The following is a 21,033-nucleotide window of genomic DNA, read 5'->3' as shown; positions in this document are numbered from 1 at the left end:
TATTTATTTATTTAAGTAATCTCTCAGGGTACCTGTGTGGCTCAGTCCATTGACCATCTAACTCTTTTTTTTTAATTTTTTTTTTGAGGGACGCCTGGGTGGCTCAATTGGTTAAGCAGCTGCCTTCGGCTCAGGTCATGATCCCAGCGTCCTGGGATCGAGTCCCACATCGGGCTCCTTGCTTGGCAGGGAGCCTGCTTCTCCCTCTGCCTCTGCCTGCCACTCTGCCTGTGCTCACTCTCGCTTCTCTCTCTATGACAAATAAATAAATAAAATCTTTAAAAAAAAAAATTTTTTTTTTTTTGAGATTTTATTTTATTTATTTGACAGACAGAGATCACAAGTAGGCAGAGAGACAGGCAGAGAGAGAGGGGGGAAGCAGGCTCCCCACCGAGCAGAGAGCCCGACTCGGGGCTTGATCCCAAGACCCTGAGATCATGACCCGAGCCGAAGGCAGAGGCTTTAACCCACTGAGCCACCCAGGTGCCCCGACCATCTAACTCTTAATTTTGACTCACGTCCTGATCTCAAGGTCATGAGATCCAGCCGAGTGTCTGCTTAGGATTCTCTCCTTCTCCCTCTGCCCCATCTCCCTTGCTCATGTACTCTCTCTTTCTCTCTCTCTCTCAAAAAAAAAAAAAAAATGTATTTAAGTGATCTTTCCACCCGACGTGAAGCTCAAACTCACCATCCCGAGGTCAAGAGTCATGTGCTCCTCTGACTGAGCCAGGCAGGTGCCCCTGTTTGTGTTTTTAAATAGCCAATGGCATCGGGCTGTAAATATTGCTGTTTCTTCCCTTTCTCAACTCAAGCTAATGGTGTTAAAGCTTATCCACTTACTGTAGGAACAACTGGTCTGTTCTTTCCCGTAGTGCCCAGTGTCTCATTGTGCACATGGCCACATCTTATTACCCATCCCGAGGGCAATGGGCACTGGAGCCATCTCCAACTCCTGCTCTATTTCCACTGTTCTCATTTGCTTCAAGAACCTCTGTATTAAAAGAAAAGGAAGAGGTGCCTGGGTGGCTCAGTTGGTTAAGCATCTGCCTTCCGCTCAGGTCATGATCCCAGAGTCCTGGGATCGAGCCCCACATCGGCTCCCTGCTCAGTGGGAAGCCTGCTTCTCCCTCTCCCACTCCCCCTAATTCTGTTCCCTCTCTAGCTGTGTACCTCTTTGTCAAATAAATAAATAAAAACCCTAAAAGAAAAAATTAAAAGAAAAGAAAAGGAAGATCAGTGTTTCCATCCCCACTTGATAAGGGGATAGGCAGCAGGGAGAAAGGGCCTCTATGGAAGAGTCGATAGAAGGTGTGGCAGTTTAGGATCAAGTTTGTTTATACAATTATTCAGGTGACGATGGTTAGTCTCCTTTCTGGCTGTGAGTCACCCAGACTGAGGATCTATGATGGCTTCTTTCGGGAAGTCCTTCTTCAGGCAGCAAAGAAGTTTAGGCACGTTTTTCCTTTCTTTTTAAAATTTTTATCATTTTTAAATTTTTTTAATAAGATTTTATTATTTATTTATTTGACAGACGGTGACTACAAGTAGGCAGAGAGGCAGGCAGAGAGAGGAAGGGAAGCAGGCTCCCTGCTGAGCAGAGAGCCTGATGCGGGGCTCGATTCCAGGATCCTGGGATCATGACCTGAGCCGAAGACAGAAGCTTTACCCACTGGGCCACCTAGGCACCCCTTGTGCTCTTTCTTTATTTCCTTTGGTCTATTTTCTGTGCCAGCCTCTCTTCTATGCTGTTTTGTTTTTGTTTTTTATCACTAAAGCTAGAATATAAGCTCCCAGTGGGCAGGAAACATTGTTTCATTCACTAATGTATCCCAAATGCCTGGAACAGAACCCTGCAAACAACAGGTGCACAATAAATACTTAGTGAATGAATGACTGTGGGATTTAAATGTCAGATAATGTGGGTCATGACTAACGTGTATTTATTATTTTTCAGGAGATTCTGTGCCCAAGAAGAATACCAGGGTCACCTTAGGTCCTGAGAGACCTACCGCAGCAGAAGTCACCCAGCCAGGATCCTGTAAGGCAGGCCACAGAAACCTTCTCACCTCAGAGGAGAGAGGCCTCCTTCTAGAAGACACTCATCTTCCATCTCCAGCCCTCTCCCACCTTTCAGGTAACTTGAATGAACACCAAACGGACTCATTTCCAAACCTCCAACCCCCAGGGCAGAACCTGGCACACATTACAACTCTAGAAGAGGTTGGTTGGACGGGTGAACATTGAAACCAACCAATTCGACTCTCAGACAGAAATCTTTAGTCTTGTTTAGCTCTCAATTTTGGCTACATTTTAGAGTCCTCTGGCGCCTTTTCAAAATGCCTAATGTCTGGGTTTCACCCCCAGAAACTGCAGTTTGTTGTGTTAAAAAAAAATTCAGCCGAGTAAATTTGAAGATCTGATTGGTTTTATGAAATAATTCATGAAACAGGCAGCATCCCATCTAGCAAGCAGAAGGGAGCTCCAAGGAGCTGAACGAAGTAGAAGGTTTTTATAGGAAGGGCAACAAGGCAAGGAAGTTATTAGCAAAAGAAATGGAAGGATTGTTCCGGGCAAGATCACCTTCCTTTAGTTGGAAGGGCAGAGGTCTTATTGGGTGGATGACCTCTTCTTCCTTTGGGGAATGGAGAGGGTCCATTTGATAAATTACCTCATTGGTGCTGATCAGAAAAATCCCTGACCAGTGAAGACTGCATTTCTGGGGGATGTTGAAACTGCATTAGCTTAGGTATTTTTTTTTTTTAATATTTTATTTATTTGACAGAGAGAGATCACAAGTAGGCAGAGAGGCAGACAGAGAGAGAGAGAGGAGAAAGCAGGCTCCCTGCCAAGCAGAGAGCCCGATGCAGGACTCGATCCCAGGACCCTGAGATCATGACCTGAGCCGAAGGCAGAGGCTTATTAACCCACTGAGCCACCCAGGCGCCCCTAGCTTAGGTATTAAACCCAAGTTTAGTGACTTGACTTAAGGATACCATTTTGGATTTCTGGTTTTCTTTTTAATAGTTCTGAGATTCAGCCTGGGAGTCAGAATTTCTGAACTCTCCCTGGGGTGATTCTAAGGCACGACCAACACTGAAGAACCTCTGCTTTACTCTGTCCCTGAAACTCCTCCAACATCTGCCAGCTTTGGGAGTCTCAATATGTCAGAGCCTCATTGATCTGGGCCATATAATGGGTGGTTAATAAGATGTGTTTAGGGCCTTGCTGTTTAAAGGGTGCTCTGGCGGACCCTAGCAGATCCAGTCTTCATGAGTTCGCATTCTAGCGAGCTGCCTGGTGATTTGTTTGAGGATTGACTGAGATCATGGACATTATAATTATAGAATAAATTATATGTCATGACTATAACTGATGAGAGAAAAACTCTCTGAAGGCCTGAGATACGAGGGAAGCCATTTAGATTTCCTTTCAAGCCATCATGACTGTTTATAAACTTTGTTCAAACCAGAAGCCCGAGTTAAGGCTCGCCACACATGCGTTGGACAGCCGCGTGGTGAATGAGTTGCCTGAAGGAAAACCATCTTGTCTTTGAGATATTGATCAATGCTCCTACTCCCTGCATTCTTTTCTGATAAAACCTGTGATTCCTGATGACATGCTAACCTATAATCTTTTGAGCTTTTACAGATATAAGAAAGTATATAACCCTGCAATAACTGTTCATTCTCTGAAACATTTTCTTCCTTGAGAAAAGCCTGTTTCCTCGGCACCTGTCCTACCTTGGGCTCAAATAAAATTCTGAGTCTTAGAGATTTTAAAAGGTTTGTTTGATTTGCATCATAACAGAATCTGGCATGGAGCAGGCAATCCTACACATTTACCGAATGAATGAATGAATGAATGACCCCTTGACCGAGATGTGATTGTTACTTTACACCTAAGGAAACAAAGGCTCAGGTGGCTATTAGGTCAGTCGGTCAAACTAGGAAAATGCTGGGGGTTCTGGGCCTGGTGTTGGCGTGGACAGGAAGAGGAAAAGTTTCCCAGAGATGTGAAGTTCAGGGCACAGAATTGCACCTTTGCTTCTGGGAGGACGGGCTTCTCATCTTCACATTCCCCCAGGGAAGAGAAACGCATTTTGGTTAGAGGGACCCAGGAGGTCCAAACCTGAGGCCCCATTGACAATATTTACATATCCCCCCAAACAAGCAGGTTCACCCTTACCTTCACCCACAAATATTTATGAAACCCACCTATGTGGTTGGCGCTATGTAAACCAGAGATAGATGCCCCTTCTTTAAAGCAACGGACATTGACAATTTAAAATCCACAATGGTGGGGGGTGGTGCATGCCTTGCTGGCTCAGCCAGTAGAGCAGGAGACTCTTGGTGACTCTTGGTCTCCAGGTTGGGAGTTCTCATGTTGGGCATAAAGCTCACATACATACATACATACATACGTACATTCCACAATGGGGGATAAGACCTGAGGAGGGGAGTGAGACCAGTTTGTACTATGATGCGACTGGGGAAGCCTTCCCAAGAGGTAACATAGAAGGTACAATCTGATGAGGGGAAGATTTTGGAAGAAAGAGAAGAGCTCTCTTTTTGCCCACGTACTGGAACCTTGGGGATTATCTAGTTGGGTGTAGTTTAAAAGATTCCTCTTTGCCTTTAAACTGTTTAACTGCTTTGTGGATTGTAGATAAAGTGTAGCCATGCAAACAACCCTAATCTATCCAAACACAAATAAATTGTCTCCGGTGGAAGGACACATTCCTCCCCAACAGAAAAAGCCAGTCTGATATCTACTTGTTTAAATTCATTTTGACATTCCTTTGCTCCATTTAAATGTGTGGTTCTGCATCTTTTCCTTTGAACCAGTGTGGCATCTCTCTAGTTCTCTCATTAATTAATGAGCTAAATAAAATCTTTGACATATGTTCATTTTATATCTGTACAAGAGTTGTGATTTTATCCTCTCTTAACATTTATGCTTTAACAAGAATAAGTAGAAGTCAACCCGAGTTCCGGGCAGGGAGAGAAGCAGGTCCCAAGGCTCTGTCGCAGAGGCTCTGTCCCCATTCATGGGGAATGGGAGGGGTCTTCGTGGGGGGCTCCCTGGGGGACCCAGAGATGTGCTGGGATCATGATCGTAGTCCCTCCCCTCAGGTCTCATACTATGGGAAACCACTGAAGGATCTTAATCAGTGGAATGAGTTGGTCTGATTCATGGTGTGAGATCTTACCCCACTGCCAGGCAGAGAACAGATATCAGGGCCAGGATGGGGGACGAAAGGGTGCTCCTGGAGGCTGGTTCAGCAATCCAGGCAGGAGGGGACTGTTGCCTTGACGTGTGGGTTGAGGACTGAGGAGGCAAACAGTCTCTGCGAACAGCAAACAAATGGGATAGCGCGGGCAAAAGTCTAAAAGGGGATGCTGGCATCTGATGTCACTCATAGGATCTGTGCATTCTCCTGGCCTGGGGACAGAGTAGGGAATTCAGCAGAGCCTGTCTTCCTGCCATCTCCTTGCTAGTGGGGGCAGGAAAGGAGTTAAAACCCTGGAAAGAGCTCATTCTCAGCAGGGATGTGAGGGCTGGTGGTTGAAGGCATGAATTCTGCTGTGTGACCTCAGGAAGTTACTAAATTCTTTTGAGACAATTTCTTTTCTTTTCTTTTTTTTTTTTTTTTAAGATTTTATTTATTTCTTGAACAGAGAGAGAGATCACAAGCAGGCAGAGAGGCGGGGGGTGGGGTGGGAAGCAGACTCCCTGCTGAGCAGAGAGCCTGATGGGATGCCAGGCTCGATCCCAGGACCCTGAGATCATGACCTGAGCCGAGGGCAGAGGCTTAACCCACTGAGCTACCCAGGCGCCAGAGACAATTTCTTTAGCTACAAAATGGAGCTGATAAAAGAGTGCTTTCTTCAAAGTGTTGATTGGATGATTGAATGAAATAGAAGATTGCTCTGCCCGATATTGCTCTGCACTCAATAAAGGGCAGCTAAGATTACTTCCCAAAGAATAATAAACGCATTGGGCACATAGGGATCCTTGTAATAATAGGATAATACCTATTTGCATTGATAGAGCATTTCAAATGTTTTTGGACCTTAGATACAGGGCTGAGACACAGAGTGAGGATCTGTGTTCATTTCTTGTGGCTGCTGTAGACAATTGCCAAAAGCTTGGTGGCTTCAAACAACAGAGATTTTTCTCTCTCACGGTTCTGGAGAATTCTGAAATCAGGGTGTTGCTGGCAGGGTTGGCTCCTTCTGGAGGCTCTGAGGAAGAAACTCTTCATGCTTCTCTCCCAGCTCCCAGTGGCTGCTGGCAATCCTTGGCATTCCTTGGCTAATCTGTGTCCCTCTTCACATGGCCTTCTCTGTGTTTTTCCTTCCCTTAGTTTGTCTTTTTTTTTTTTTTTTTAAAGATTTTATTTATCCATTTGACAGAGAGAAATCACAAGTAAGCAGAGAGGCAGGCAGAGAGAGAGGAGGAAGCAGGCTCCCTGCTGAGCAGAAAGCCCGATGTGGGGCTCGAACCCAGGACCTGGGATCATGACCTGAGCCGAAGGCAGTGGCCTAACCCACTGAGCCACCCAGGCGCCCCATTCCTTCCCTTAGTTTGTCTTATAAAAACATTCGTCATTGGGTTTAGAGCCCATCATACTCCAGGATGATCTAGTCTGAAGACCCTTGGTTCAAAGAATCCTTTGCAAAGGACTTTTTTGCAAATAAAGTGACATTGACAGGTTCTGGGTGGACATGTCTTTAGGGAACACCTTCAACTCACTACAGGACCCATAAGTATTCATTTTTTCACATTATCAACCAATTTCTCCAACCCCATCCACTAACAAGGCCATGCTCTCACACTGCTTTGGGATGTCCCTTATTTTCCTGTATTAAGTTTCCATTTGTAGATAACTTAAGGGTTCTACAGACATTCACCTGCCTGTTTTTCCTGCCACTACCACATTGTTTTTACTGCTGTGCTTTTGTAACGTATAGGTCTTAATATTTGGCAGAGTAAGTCCCCATCTTGGTTCCATTTTTCCAAAAATGCCTTAAATTTTCAAGGACCTTGATTTTCTCTATATGTCTTAGAATCAGGTTCTCATTATGCCTTGCCACAATCCCTTGGGATTTTGGTTGGACTCCTAATGACTTTATAGATTAGTTTGGAGACAGTCGACACTTTTAAGACATTAGGCTAGTTGATCCATGAATTGAGAATGTCCCTCTGTTATTTGGGTCTTCTTTTTATATCCTTTAATAGAATATGAACGTGTTCTCCAAGGAGGTCTTATACACTCTCTGAGGGTAAGTACAGAAGGAAGAGCACTCTGCAATTTACAGACGGCACAACTGTATGTAATCCCTCTCCCTGGAGTCCGATTATCTACATTTTACAAAAAAGGAAACTGAAGCTAAGAAAGATAAAGGAACCTTCCCAGAGACACACAGTGGTAACGGAGCTGAGACTGGGTCCCCGAACCTAGTCCCGGGTATGCATGTGGCTTCACTGACCCTTGCCCCCAGCTCAGCAGAGACCTAGGTGGACAGACCTGGTACCATCCAATCTCTCACGGACAAAGCAAAGCTGGGGATGTACGAGAGGCTGCCTGGCACCTGATCATTTATTTTAAGATCTGCACGAAGAGAGATGCGGCATAGATATAGAGAAGAATGATGAGAATACAGGTGACCTTGACTTGCAGAGTGAGGGCCTGCTTGGATGAACCCCTGAAGGTCATCTTGTTTGTGCTGCTTCTCTGGAACCTGGTGCTGATGGGCACCTCGGTGGCCACACAGCCCCAACCTCCTTCTTGTTCGTTGGCATCCTTATCCCTAACCACAAGGCACAGGCTGATGGAGGCCAGTGTGACCCTGCTCAGGGCAACTGAGCTCGGTCCAGGGAAGTGCCAGCTAAAAGGGGTGGTGGTGGCTGGGAGGATGGTGGTGACTGTGTCCAGGTCTTTGGAGTCTGCGCAGCACAGCCTGGCCCACTCTGGGGGTCGCAGGCCCCTGCCCCACATAGCCCTGTCCGCCTGTCGCATGGCCGCCCACAGCCCATCCAGGCAGCGGAGTAGCAGGGACACAGCCACCTGCTGTAGGGCAGCTTGCAGCAGCAGCTCCACGGCCTTGCTGTGCTCATGGTGGAAGACGGCCTGGCTGTGGTATGCCCACTGGGCCGTGGAGAGCACGACTAGGCTTGCCTCCCACTTCAAGGGCCACAGCCGCTGCAGGACGCAGTGGTGGGCTCCATGCCTCAGGGTGGTAAGCTGCTGCAGGCCCCAGCCCCACACGATGGTCAGTGGCTGCCACAAGGCCCGCTGGATGGGCAGCAGCACCTCTGTGCACAGCTTCCCTGCCAGGATGAGGGGGATCCCCCTGCCTACCTGCAGGCTGCTGCACCACAGCATACAGAGGCCCCGTATGTAGACTGAGAGGCAGTGGGAGGCCATATTTGCTACGGCCGCCTGCAGCCCCAACAGAGGGGCAGAGAATTTCACCAGGCCTGGGCCACACAGGAGCAGGAATAGGAGCTGCCATGCACCCCTGGCCAGGCGGTTCCCGTTCTGTGGGGCATCGTCCCGGCAGCTGGTGGTGGGGGAGCAGGGATGGGAGGCTTTCATGACCCAGAGGCTCCGGCCCAGGCTCCTGGCCCGGGAGCATTGGGCTGCGCTCCCGCCACAAGCTCACCTTAACTGATCCTCTGGCCCCAGTACTCTTGTCATCTGGGCCAGGTGGTTTTGCAGTCAATGACAGCACAAAAGATCAAGATGTGAACTCGTGTCAAAGAGGGGGCATTATTGCTTCAGAAGGACAAGAAAGGCAGCCTTTGAAAGTGAAACTTTGGATCCCTAGTGTTCATGCCCTTATCTGACCAAATGTGACCCCAACTTCTGTGCTAGGCCCTGCACTGGATACTGAGCACACGGGAACAGGACATGGTCTCTGCTTACAGGAAGCTTCCAGTCTAGTGAGAGAGATGAATGTTGAAACATCCTCATGTCATCCCCATTCAGCTCCTCCTCACGTCCTCCTAACCTTCCACACCTTGGGTTTTATCTTGCTGTAGAGAACATCTGCTCTTTAGGTATTTGAGCAAAGCCTGTGACCCTTTTCTGCTCCTTACTAGAAGTTCCATTTTATTTTTTAATTTTTTTAAAAGATTTTATTTATTTGTTTGACAGAGAGAGAGATCACAAGCAGGCAGAACAGCAGGCAGAGAGAGAGGAGGAAGCAGGCTCCCCACTGAGCAGAGAGCCTGATGTGGGGCTCGATCCCAGGACCCCGAGATCATGACCTAAGCCGAAGGCAGAGGCTTAACCCACTGAGCCACCCAGGTGCCCCTATTTTTTAATTTTTAAAAAAGATTTTATGTATATATTTTAGAGAGAGGGAGAGTATGTGTGCAAACCTGGGATGGGGCAGAGGGAAAGGAGAGAGAATCTCAAGCAGACTCCTGTTGAGTGTGGAGCCTGTTGTGGGGCTCAATCCCAGGACCCTGCGATCATGACCTGAGCCCAAGTCAGATGCTTCATCGACTGAGCCACCCAAGCGGCCCTGCTATTTTTTCTCTGGATGGTAAAGAAGGCGTTTCTCTTAGAATAGTTTGGCTAGCACCTTCGGTGACATTGTGAAACTTTTTAAAACTCTCTTCCTGGTTTTAAATAGTCTTATTTGGTGGGTGATAGTGGCTGTCTTGTTCTTCTCTGTACTCCCACAGCCTGGTACAGAAGCCAGCACAGAGTAGGCCTTTAGTAAGAATTTCTTTCTTTCCTTCTTTCTTTCTTTCTTTCTTTCTTTCTTTCTTTCTTTCTTTCTTTCTTTCCTTCTTTCTTTCTTTCATTTTAAAGATTTTATTTATTTATTTGACAGGCAGAGATGACAAGTAGGCAGAGAGGCAGGCAGAGAGAGAGAGAGGAGGAAGCAGACTCCCCGCTGAGCAGCGAGCCCGATGCAGGGCTTGATCCCAGAACCCTGGGATCATGACCTGAGCTGAAGGCAGAGGCTTTAACCCACTGAGCCACCCAGGCGCCCTAAGAATTTCTTACTGAGTGAATGACTTGGGACCCCAGAAGCGTTTCCAGTGGGGGCGGGGTTGTTACTGAACACCAAGTCCGAGGTGAATATCCAAGCTAGAGTCAGCTCTGTCTTTCACTGATTGTGTGACTTTTTCAAATTATTTCCTCTTGGCCTGAGGGTTTGTTTTCTCTGTAAGAGGGGACAGACAATATGGGTCATAATCCCTTGTCTGCAATTCTGAAATTAAAAACTTCGTAAGTCATTTGATAGCAAAAATCAAACTGATCTGAACTCTTTAGGCAGCAAAGTCAGCCTGGCACTGATGTGGAGACATTTATATTTATCTCACTCCATGAGAATATATATACATATATTTTTAACAGAATTAATGTGTTTCATTAAAGAGTTTGGGGGAGGATTACATAAGTGTGTGCACCATATTGCATGATTTATTTAAAACTTGAAAAATGCTGAGTTTGGAAACACATCTGGCCCCAAAGATTTCCAGTAAGGGACTGAGGACCCATCAGCGCTGCCCCTCAAGGGATGGTGGGAAGATTAAAAGAATTTTTTTTTAAACAATGGTGGGAGCAATGGCCAGGCCCAGAATCAAACAGGACTGGGTGGAATGGAGGTGCAAAGTGATATATGGGAAAGAATGTGTGTGCCCTCACGCAGGAAAAACAGTGGAGGAGTAGCCAGTTAAAATAGAGCCTTCGGTGGCAGCCACGGGAGTTAATCCTAATCCTAATCCCAAGGAACCAGCACCCAGCACCCAGCAGGCCTTCAGTAAGAATTTCTAGTGTGAATGACTTGCGACTTCATTGGTCTTTTCAGTGAGGGGGTTACTTTCATAGGAAGTAACAGGACATTTGATTCTGTTTTTTTTTTCTTTTTTAAAGATTTTATTTACTTATTTGACAGAGAGATCACAAGTAGGCAGAGAGGCAGGCAGAGAGGGGGAAGCCGACTCCCTGCTGAGCAGAAAGCCTGATGCGGGGCTCGATCCCAAGACCCTCAGATCATGACCTGAGCCGAAGGCAAAGGCTTAACCCACTGAGCCACCCAGGCGCCCAGGACATTTGATTCTTAAAAAGATTTGGGGAGGCAAGCCTGGAGGCAAGGCGAGCACTTAGGAGCCTCCTGGGTCACGGAGGTGGAAGTGGAGGTGGGGGTGGGGATGGGGGTGGGAGGTAGGGGTGCAAGCAGAGATCGGCGAGGGTCCCCCAGGCAGAAGGGCCAAGCTTCAGGTTGGGCAGCTGGATCCGCCACCGCAGTTCCTGAGGTCCTTTGGCCGCCCCCTTGACTCTTAGAAGCCAGAAACCCGGCCACAGCAGCTGGACACCGGGAGAAGTGGTTGAGATGAGGCTTGAGGGACAGCACGTCCGAAAACAATGCATTAAAGGCAAGTTGGTGTCGTGGAAGCGGCTCTGGGTTAGGAGCCAGGAAATCAGGCTTTCGGTCTTTACTCTCCAACTCTGAGCAGGTGGCAGCGGGGCAACTCGTCCCAATCCGGCGTGCCCGACAAATGGCAACACCGCGGATTTACTGAGTGGGACGGAAATGGGACACCACGTGCGAAGGCGCGTTGGGACTGAAACCCGCAGCTGGGTTATTCAATCCTGGAGGTGACTGCATTTCACATAAAAAAAGACACAGCTATTTAGCTTCAGCGTAACGGCGTCTTCCAGCACCTTCGGCAGCTACCTGAAGTCCCACAATCCAATCACCGCGTTCCTATTCTTGGCCAGAGTACGAAGTTTGAACCCAGTCGCTCGCCGTAGTCTCTAATCCCCGCCCCCGAAGGTGACGTCCCGCTCAGAACAATCGCTCGGCGAGGACGAGCATGCGTGGAAATGGCGGCCCGATCCCGCCCCACGACCCGTCGTCCACCGCGGGCGCGCGCTCGTACGCCGGAAGGGGCGGGCCCAGGCGGGGCTTTATAAATGGCTCGTCCGGAGTCCTCCGACCTCTACCGGCAGCATTCGGCGGCGGAATGGTGTGTGTCGCTAGGGCGTTTTTCTCGTTGGCGCGGCGGTGCGGCTCAATCCGTGGCCCATCGCCGCCATCTCAACTTGGCGGGCGCCGGGGGCCTGTTCCGAGAGCACGGGGGTCTTAGCGAGATCCCCAGCGAGGCCTATTTTCTGAGAACACGGGAGGCCTGGGGCCTTGGGGCCCGCGGGGCGGCTGGCGAAGGCCGGTGGGGCGGGCTCCGGTTGGGAGGTCCCGAGCCCTGAAATTTTCGAGGCACTGATCACTTCTGGGTCTCGAGCTCACGCATTCAGTGTTAATCTAGATGAGACTCCGCGAGCGCATGGGCCAGGGGCAGCGTGAGTGGGGGCGCTAGGCCCTTCCTGTGCTGACTGCGGAGGTGCAGAAGTCAGCGCGGGGTGCGGGGCGGGGGCTGGGCTCACCTGGGTGGCACGTCGGTGCCCCACGTAAGGCCTCTGGAGTTCCCAGGAACCACAGATGATGAACTTACTGACGGGCGGGCAGAGGCTCCGTGCTGATTGTCAGGTTCTGATTTGGCTCTGTCGAGTTCTAGGGGCCTTCGGGTGTCCGTCCAGCTGGGGAGCCTGTGGTGTGGTGCCCTTTGCTACCCAGTTCTTGGTCCCAGCGCCCGTTTTGTGCTAATGTGGCCTTGACAGCCACCTGTGAGGTCATTTTAAGGACATCACCTGGTGTGCTTTTGTCCTGTTTGGAGAATAAAGGGAGAGGCTGTTTTTTTGGTTACAAAATGAGATTTTGAGGCAAAGATTCAAGGCATTAAGGGTCAGTGACCCTTCTCAGAACCCAGCCCAGCACGTAAGCATGTAGGCTGAGCTGCTGGGTTTCTGGTGCGGACCCCGTGTTGCGGCGGACCCTTGCACCACTGAGGCAAGCTGGGCATCAGACGTGAGCTCCTTAAGACAAGCTTGAGTGCTAACGTTGACCCTTTTCTCGCAGTCTCACAGGAAATTCTCCGCTCCCAGGCACGGGTCCCTGGGGTTCTTGCCTCGGAAACGCAGCAGCCGGCACCGCGGGAAGGTGAAGAGCTTCCCCAAGGATGACTCTTCCAAGCCTGTCCATCTCACAGCCTTCCTGGGCTACAAGGCCGGCATGACTCACATCGTGCGGGAGGTGGACAGGCCAGGATCCAGTGAGTACAGGCAGCCCCCTTCACGCTGGTTGGGCCTGGTGGTGGTGAGGAGCTGAGGGTGGGGGTGGATTGGACTGCGGTCAGCAGAGGGCAGGCCGGCCTCCTGACAGAATGGAAGTCTCCGTCAGGATTGGTGACTAGTAAAGGCTACAGGTGGCTGGCATTGCTTTAGGTGGGGGGATGTATCGAATCAGGGCATTATGTGAGTAAATTGTTCGAGCCGAAGTGTCGAAGAGAACACTAAGGAGTACTTGGGTACCTTAACCTGAAAGCTTTAATGCTGCCCATGTCCCTGGGTTATGAGGTGCAAAGGAGAAAAAAAAATCACTCAGTAAAACAGCACTGGTTCCTGTACCACATGGTACATTCTTTTTTTTTTCTTTTTTAAAGATTTTACTCATTTATTTGACAGACCACAAGTAGGCAGGGAAGCAGGCCCCCCGCTGATATGGGGCTCGAACCCAGAACCCTGGGATCATGAGCTGAGCCGAAGGCATGAGGCTTTAACCCACTGAGCCACCCAGGTGCCTCCCCCAATAGTACATTCTAACGTAGGCATTGAACACCTACCTTGTGCTCAGATCTGTTAGCACATCCCTTTATACGTTGTACTTTTGTATTATCTAGGCAACAAGGAATTTGCCTTTAGAAAGATTCATGATAGAGGAGAACTGAAGCTAGCGTGTGTTAGAGTCCTGGTATTTTTTCGAGTTAGAATTACAGTGTGAGGTAAGGACAGGCCTGGGAGTCCAGATTGCTGATAAGGCCTCATTTCTGCAAAGTTGCCTGTTATTCGAAGCAGGTTGTCCTATTGAACTAAACAGGTATTTCACGTTTCTGCAAAACATCGTGATCCCTTGTTGGGGATTCTAGCCATCCCACTCAAGTCTGATCCCTCTCTTGGCAGAGGTGAATAAGAAGGAAGTTGTGGAGGCTGTGACCATTGTGGAGACACCACCCATGGTGGTTGTGGGCATCGTGGGCTACGTGGAAACCCCTCGAGGCCTCCGTACCTTTAAGACCATCTTTGCTGAGCACATCAGTGATGAATGCAAAAGGCGCTTCTATAAGAACTGGTAAGGGACGAGGAGGCCATGCACTCTGGATTAGCAGGGAAGAGAGTAGTACCCTTTGCTGGGCTTCTCTGTAGCTGGGGGAGAGCTGCTCTGGTGTCGGGGTTAGTAGTTGCCTCCTGAACAGAACAGTTCTGAGGGCACACCTTGAGCACCTCTGGACCTTCATGTTCACCCTAGTGGGTGCTGGCTGAGGACTCAGTATTCAGTGTTCTCTTAGTTGCTGGGAAGTATTGAGAGTCTGATTAGAACCTGAGAGAACAGTGTAACTCCCCCAGTCCTGCCCGGGAGTGTGGTTGGGTTAATGGCTCAGCTGGAGCAAAGATTAGTGTGTATTTGAATGCTTGTGACTTGCATTAATTTTGTGGACCTCTGCTCAGCTCCGCTCGGCTCTGCCCGATGAGCTCCATCCAGGCTCCGCTTGCCGGTGGAAAAGGCTCCTTAGAAGCCGGCAATGAGCTCCATCCCCAAGTGGTGCCAGTGTGCCTTCCGCTCACCCCCTGGAGGGGTGATGAAGGCCTGCACCCGGCCCCTCCCCAACTCTGCTCTGCTCCTGAAGGCATAAGTCTAAGAAGAAGGCCTTCACCAAGTACTGCAAGAAGTGGCAGGATGATGATGGCAAAAAGCAACTCGAGAAGGACTTCAGCAGCATGAAGAAGTACTGCCAGGTGATCCGTGTCATCGCCCACACCCAGGTGAGCACTAGGGCACAAAAGGAGGGCAGCTGTCCGTCCCACTGCAAGTTACCAGGTGCTTAGCCTTGTTACCTGCTGAGTTAATTCTCAGCCCGAACTGACTTTGTCTCAGGGTTTTAAATTTTTTTTGTTTTTATTTGACAGAGATCACAAGCAGGCAGAGAGGCAGGTAGAGAGAGAGAAGGAAGCAGGCTCCCCGCTGAGCAGAGAGCCTGATGCGGGACTCGATCCCAGGATCCTGGGATCATGACCTGAGCTGAAGGCAGAGGCTTTAACCCACTGAGCCACCCAGGCGCCCCGTCTCAGGGTTTTAGAGGGGGGGTAAGACGGGTTCCGGTTACTTGTCTGAAGGGATGGGCCAGCTAGCCGCGTGGGGCACCTGCCCTTCCCTTGATTTCTGGGGGCAGGTTAAGACCATCATTGGCCTGAGGAGGCAGCCTGGGCTGCCTCCAGTCTGGTGTTGGTTTATCTGTTGCCAGCAGAGGGCGCCCTGTTCCTATGGGCTTTGTATTAGGGAAACCGCCCCATTTTAGGAAAAGCAGTGGAAGGAATTGGTGAGTCTTAAGATGCTGTGAAATACCTAACTGAAAACCGTAGTCAGGAGTGAGATGGATGTTGGCCATTTGTGCTTAAATCTGACTTGGTGTGAACTGAATGAGCCTTTTCCTGACTTGGTCAGAGTTGCTCTCGTGTACAGTTGGTCTGAGCCGCCATCCTAGGGTTATAGTTGATTCCTTAGTTAGATTCAGTTTCCCTGTGGTTAGCGGTGACCATCGGCTCACGTTTGTAGTAAGCCTGTTACTGAAGCTGAAGAAAGTTCTGTAGGACAGTGCTGGGCTGTTCCTAATGAAGTTCTGCCTTGAATTCTTTTTCACCCTAATCTTTGCAGCTTGTGCCCTTGACTGAGGTGCTGTTCCACTCTCCCACAGCGTAAATGCCTTACTGACAGACTAAGGTAGATGGCCAGGGTAAACCAAGGCAGTACTCCAAAGGGACTGGCCAAAACCCTGATGATCAGGAACGTGGGGCTTGTTGGTCATAGGATTTGTCTCCAGTCTGCTTGTGTTGGCGTGGCCCTTAGATGCCTGTTAAAGGGTCAGTGCATCATGGTGAATTTGGGCATCAGAATCGAGAAGAGGACTTGTATCCAGTGGGGAGTTAGGATACCGAAAAGAGTCTTTCCATTTTTGCCAGTAGGGAGACAGGAGGTTCAGAGTTGCCAGACTTCCCTTGCCATGGAAGGAGAGCTTGGAGCTCGGGATCTGAGCTGTATTGATTCCCTCCTAGATGCGCCTGCTTCCTCTGCGCCAGAAGAAGGCCCACCTCATGGAGATCCAGGTGAACGGAGGCACAGTGGCTGAGAAGCTGGACTGGGCCCGTGAGAGGCTGGAGCAGCAGGTGCCTGTGAACCAAGTGTTTGGGCAGGACGAGATGATCGATGTCATTGGTGTCACCAAGGGCAAAGGCTATAAAGGTGAGCTTTGCGGTGACCCAAGTTGTAAAACTCAGAGGTTTCAGGGCCAGATCTTGGAGGCTGTGGAATGAGCGCTGGGCACATGGCCTGAGTAAGATTCCACAGACTTGTTTCACTGCTTTGTGAGAGCAGCCCTGTGGTCAGGTGGGGGGGTACACGGAGGAGTGGGGGAGATCCCTCACCATCCGCCTGAACCCTCACCGCCTGAACCTCTGCAGAAGGCAGAGGGTTCTGGGAAGTTGGGCGGGTCTCTGCGAGCGAGGAACTTGGTGGATGCGGTGAAATGCACACGGTCCCCGTCTAGTTCAGGGCTCATTCTCCAAGGCCTTGTTTTACAGGTTGAGAACAGGTTTATGTCTAGGCTGGTGGTCAGCCTGAGGACATAGGAGTGGGGAGAGGACATTAAACCCACCCGTTCCTCAGACTTAGTGGCTGTCGAACGATGTTCTGTGCACGTACCACAAATGAGTAAACTCCTATCAGGCATTCAGCAGGCAAGGGGCCGATGGCACAAGTGCCAGACGCCCCGGTGACAAGCTCATATCTCTTCCAGGCGTCACCAGCCGCTGGCACACCAAGAAGCTACCCCGCAAAACCCACCGGGGCCTGCGCAAGGTTGCGTGTATTGGGGCTTGGCATCCTGCCCGCGTGGCCTTCTCCGTGGCTCGGGCTGGGCAGAAAGGCTACCATCACCGCACGGAGATCAACAAGAAGGTGAGGTGCCAAGGGGGCACCTGTGGAGACCAGCGGGGAAGGGAGACGAGCCCTTGTGGGGAGTGTGGTTTCTGGTTCCTGTTGGGGCTACTGCGGTGGGGGCGCTTCTGGAATTCATATGGACCCAGGGTGCTCATCTGGTCTGACGGGCATGGTTTGGGTCTTGGGGTACGATCTGTAAGGTGCCATCAAAGTAGGTTGTGGTGTAGCTGGCTCTCAGAGGGATCCGGGATTGGAGCCTTGTCTGTCCCTTCCTTTCCCTCTGAGAGTTTGGGGGAGGCCTCTGCACCGTTACAGCCAAGTGGCAGGCTTCTCAGACCCAGCTGGCTTCCTTTGGTCCCCGGCCTGGGGTATACCCCATTAGTAGGACTGGTAGCTGCTTCCCCTCCAGAGCCTTCTGCCCGCCCCTGAGCTGATGGTTATCTTCCCCCGTTGGCTGGCCTGCCGTCTAGGGCCATGTACGACTGTTCCCTCCCAGTGTTGAAGGGCTTGTTCCCTCTCTTAGATCTACAAGATCGGCCAGGGCTACCTCATCAAGGACGGCAAGCTGATTAAGAACAATGCCTCCACCGACTACGATCTGTCTGACAAGAGCATCAACCCCCTGGTGAGTAATGAGAGCCGCCTTCTCCAAGCTTCCAAGTTCTTGGCTCTGGCAGGATTTTGTGCCAGGCCTCCCCTATGGGCTGGGACTGAAGCGCTTTCGGGTCCTGGTTGACACGTGGAGGCCGTTTCCAGAGTCTGCTAACTGCCCTGCACACCATACCCGGGCGTCTGTTGCTTGGAAATGCTGGGTCTTCAGTCCAGCTGTTGGGGCTGATGGGTGAGAAGTGGGGTCTCGGGCCCAGCTGTTCGGTGATGAGGCTCTGGAATGAGCGCTGGGCACAGCGCCCGAGTCACACTGCGGAAACATTCCTTGCTGCCTTCCTTCTGAGAACAGCCTGGTGGTCATCAGGCGGCGAGGACCACCTTGAACTTGAAGGGGTCATTCATGTGTGTTGCCTGAGCGATCTCTGGCCCCGTGCTTAATCTGATCTGACACCTTGGTTTTTCTAGGGTGGTTTTGTCCACTACGGTGAAGTGACCAATGACTTCGTCATGCTGAAGGGCTGTGTGGTGGGAACCAAGAAGCGAGTGCTTACGCTCCGCAAGGCGAGGCTGGGGCCCTCTGCGTCAGGGCGGGTGATGGGGCACAGCCGAGCACAGCGCCCGCACTTCTGGAGGGCAGTTCAGAGGAAGAGGGGGCGCTTGCCGCTCCAGCAATGGCTTTGAGGCCCTGGGAGGAGGAAATTCCCCGTCTGGCATGCTCCAGCTGTTTGCTCGGGGGCAGCAGGACGAGATCCTTGGGGAAACCAGCTAGCGTGGAGGGGCTGATGGAGGTTGCTGGTCCTCTGCTGAGGGGCCTGTGAACCCAGATGAGGCAGAGGAAGGCTTGGCTCCTCGTAACTGACCTTCCTCTCTTGGCCCGTAGTCCTTGCTGGTGCAGACCAAACGGCGCGCCCTGGAGAAGATCGACCTTAAGTTCATCGACACCACCTCCAAGTTTGGCCACGGCCGATTCCAGACGGTGGAGGAGAAGAAAGCATTCATGGTGAGCGGCCTGGCTGGCTGGGAGAGGGGGGCTGAGGCTCTCATCCCAGTGGGGTGTGGGGTAGTCTTTGTGCCTAGCTGCCTTCCTCCCTCTGACTTTGCCTGCTGCCCTCTCTCCACAGGGACCACTTAAGAAAGACCGAATTGCAAAGGAAGAAGGAGCTTAATGTCAGGAGCAGATTGTGTAGCTGGTGGGATCTCAATAAAAACTATTTTCCAGTGACCTCTGCTTCTGGTTTTGCTTCCTGGTCCCGACTGCTGCCGCCATGGCCACAGGGGCCTCGTGTTCTTCGAGAGATCTTGCCTTTGGCCTCTGGCTTCGCTAAGGGTCTCCTTTCCCCCCCACCACTTGTCTGGCTCAAATGAGTAAACTCCCGTCAGGGTGTAAGGGCAGCACGGAGCTGTGCCCTGGTCTGCCCCAGGAGCAGCAGGCTTTGTGCAAATGCGTGTGTCCCGGCGGAGGGCGGGCGGTGCTGGCTCTGCTGTAGAGCTCGGGTGTGTTTGCACAGTGTGGGTGGCAGCCCGGTGAGGGGGAGGCAGTGGGGATTTCATGTTCCTGTGGCCTTTGGAGTTGCTGATGGGCATGGCAGGACCAGCCCTGGTCTGTTCAATGTAAGAATAATTTGGTCACTAACCCACATAGGCTTGGGTTCCAGTGCTGGCTTCCTTGCCACCAGTGACACTGGGTGGGAGAGGGTGGGCTCGCCTGGCAGAGGCACCTGGGCCTGCGAGGACCCTGGAGTGCTGACACTGGGGAAGGGGCCAGTTCAGAGCTGTCACAGGTTGGGGACATGAGCACACCAGTGAGATGCGGCCAGCCAGTGAAGCTGTTGGGCCCCTTTTCCGTTCTTGGGTTGGGACTGTTGAGCCTCTACCCTGCGCTCTGCTGGCCAGCATAGGGGGCATCTGCTGTCCTCTGGGCCTGGGCTCCTGTAATGCTGCTGAGCAGTTGGGCCGCTCCAAGCTCAACACCCCAGCTCTGATTTCAGCCTGACCCACTGATGGCCTTGAGACCCAACTGGGCTTTGATCCTGGTGTTCCAGGTGTCCGATGCTCTTGTAGACTCGGCGCCCATCCTCAGCCCCAGCGGCCTCACACAGCCTCTGGTTCTGGAGCGTGTTCTGCCTCCGATCCCTTGAGGCTGCCGCTGGGGCAGCTCTGGGTGCTCCCAGCCCAGCTGGGGAGCCACCGGCCATCTGGTTCTGGCGCCCCCTGCAGTGCTCATGCTAGCTGGGGATGGGCTGGTGTGGATACCAAGTACGTTCGAGGTGGCCTGAGACCCTCTGTTTCCCAGTTAGCACGGTCCCCGCAGTGAGTGGGCTGGGGTCCTGATGCCCAGGTTGGAAGCCCAGAACAGGTTGCTGAAGTTAGGCAAGGGTCCTCCCTTTTGACAGGCAGGGTGAGGTCTGGAGGGCACAGAGGAGTCCCAAGCTGGGGACCCTCCCATGATGTCTGATGGTAACATTTCTGGAGCCCCTTCTGGGCTCTGCGGGGAGTGGTCCTCAAAGCCCGCTCTGGGCTAATTCAGAAGACCCCTGTTGGCCCCCACAGCGCCTCCCAACCTTGGGTCCTTTGGATTCGGAGCGGCTTGGAGCTGCACTTCAGGCCCTGGCCGCCAGGGGGTGGGTGGGCAGCATCCTGCTGGAGGGCCCCAGGCTTTGGCGAGGGCGGTGACATCTCTCCCTCTCCCTCTTCCACCTGGGGTCTCCGAACCAGGATTCCCTGCGATCTTGGGGGTCAAGCCCACAGGCAGAAGGGGTCAGGAGGCAGGCAGAGGCAGGCATGGGACCTGGGCTCTACCTCTGGGATTCTCTCGGCAATCTCCCCACCCAGTCAGTTGGTAATGGCCAGAATAATGGGATGTGGGGTCCAGGGGACAAAGGCTCGCTCCTAAGGGGAGGAAAGCATATTCTGTGTGCCCCCAGGCTGACCTGCACACAAGCATCCCCCGCCACAGATACACCTCCAGGTGATGGGGTCACCACTCCCTTTTCTGTCCCCACCCATGTGACACATACACAGCCCTTTTCAGGGGCAGGTTTGCTTGATAGGAACGAGCACTTGGCTGTTGACCATACCCTCCCATTCCCACCCTCTTTGTTTCTGCCTGCCTCTGGCCAGTGAGTGACCTTGAGCAGTTCCAAGCCTCAGTCTCATGGCGGGAGTGGGGGGGGGGGGGCTCACCTTCTCGGTGTCAGTGGGACCAAATGAGCAAGTCCTCCCCAGTAGGGGGCACAGAACAGCTGGGGTTGTTAGGACGAATAATAGGGTTTCCTGGGGGTGGGCGGCCAGCGGGAAAGGCCAACCACCAGTGTGTGGGGTCAGCTGCACTCAAATCCAGAGCACCTGC

At 51.6% G+C, this 21,033-nt stretch overlaps 1 protein-coding gene and 3 non-coding genes across 5 annotated transcripts; all 4 read left to right on the top strand.

Moving 5' to 3' along the window:
- Positions 1–11,829: 11,829 nt before the first annotated feature.
- Positions 11,830–18,906, top strand: RPL3 (ribosomal protein L3). Of its 2 annotated transcripts, XM_047742237.1 has the most exons (10): positions 11,830–11,997; positions 12,945–13,137; positions 14,045–14,213; positions 14,770–14,905; positions 16,193–16,379; positions 16,933–17,093; positions 17,599–17,700; positions 18,150–18,245; positions 18,565–18,684; positions 18,806–18,906. In XM_047742237.1, the coding sequence occupies exons 1-10, from the start codon at positions 11,845–11,847 to the stop codon at positions 18,848–18,850; spliced, it is 1,362 nt and encodes a 453-aa protein (XP_047598193.1). In that variant the 5' UTR covers positions 11,830–11,844; the 3' UTR covers positions 18,851–18,906. The 2 variants fall into 2 exon arrangements, with proteins under 2 accessions (XP_047598193.1, XP_047598194.1); XM_047742238.1 differs by lacking the exons at positions 18,565–18,684; positions 18,806–18,906 and adding an exon at positions 18,307–18,380 and having other exon boundaries at positions 18,150–18,276.
- LOC125108118 (small nucleolar RNA SNORD43) lies at positions 12,463–12,526 on the top strand. Its single transcript, XR_007129799.1, has one exon. It is a non-coding gene; the product is annotated as a small nucleolar RNA SNORD43 (small nucleolar RNA).
- On the top strand, positions 14,716–14,769 carry LOC125108142 (small nucleolar RNA U82P). The gene has a single exon (XR_007129819.1). It is a non-coding gene; the product is annotated as a small nucleolar RNA U82P (small nucleolar RNA).
- LOC125108135 (small nucleolar RNA U83B) lies at positions 17,941–18,034 on the top strand. Its single transcript, XR_007129815.1, has one exon. It is a non-coding gene; the product is annotated as a small nucleolar RNA U83B (small nucleolar RNA).
- Positions 18,907–21,033: the final 2,127 nt, after the last annotated feature.

The sequence above is a fragment of the Lutra lutra genome, chromosome 8 (genome assembly GCF_902655055.1).
Source record: "Lutra lutra chromosome 8, mLutLut1.2, whole genome shotgun sequence".
Taxonomy (NCBI): Eukaryota; Metazoa; Chordata; class Mammalia; order Carnivora; family Mustelidae; genus Lutra; species Lutra lutra.
This window is presented reverse-complemented; position numbering and strand designations above follow the sequence as displayed.

Excerpts from the sequence above, each read along its gene's own strand:
- RPL3 (XM_047742237.1), top strand. The coding sequence starts at position 11,845 with ATGCGTGGAAATGGCGGCCCGATCCCGCCCCACGACCCGTCGTCCACC. Across the intron at positions 11,998-12,944 it reads CAGCATTCGGCGGCGGAATG|TCTCACAGGAAATTCTCCGC; the intron begins GTGTGTGTCGCT and ends CTTTTCTCGCAG. Across the intron at positions 13,138-14,044 it reads GGTGGACAGGCCAGGATCCA|AGGTGAATAAGAAGGAAGTT; the intron begins GTGAGTACAGGC and ends CTCTCTTGGCAG.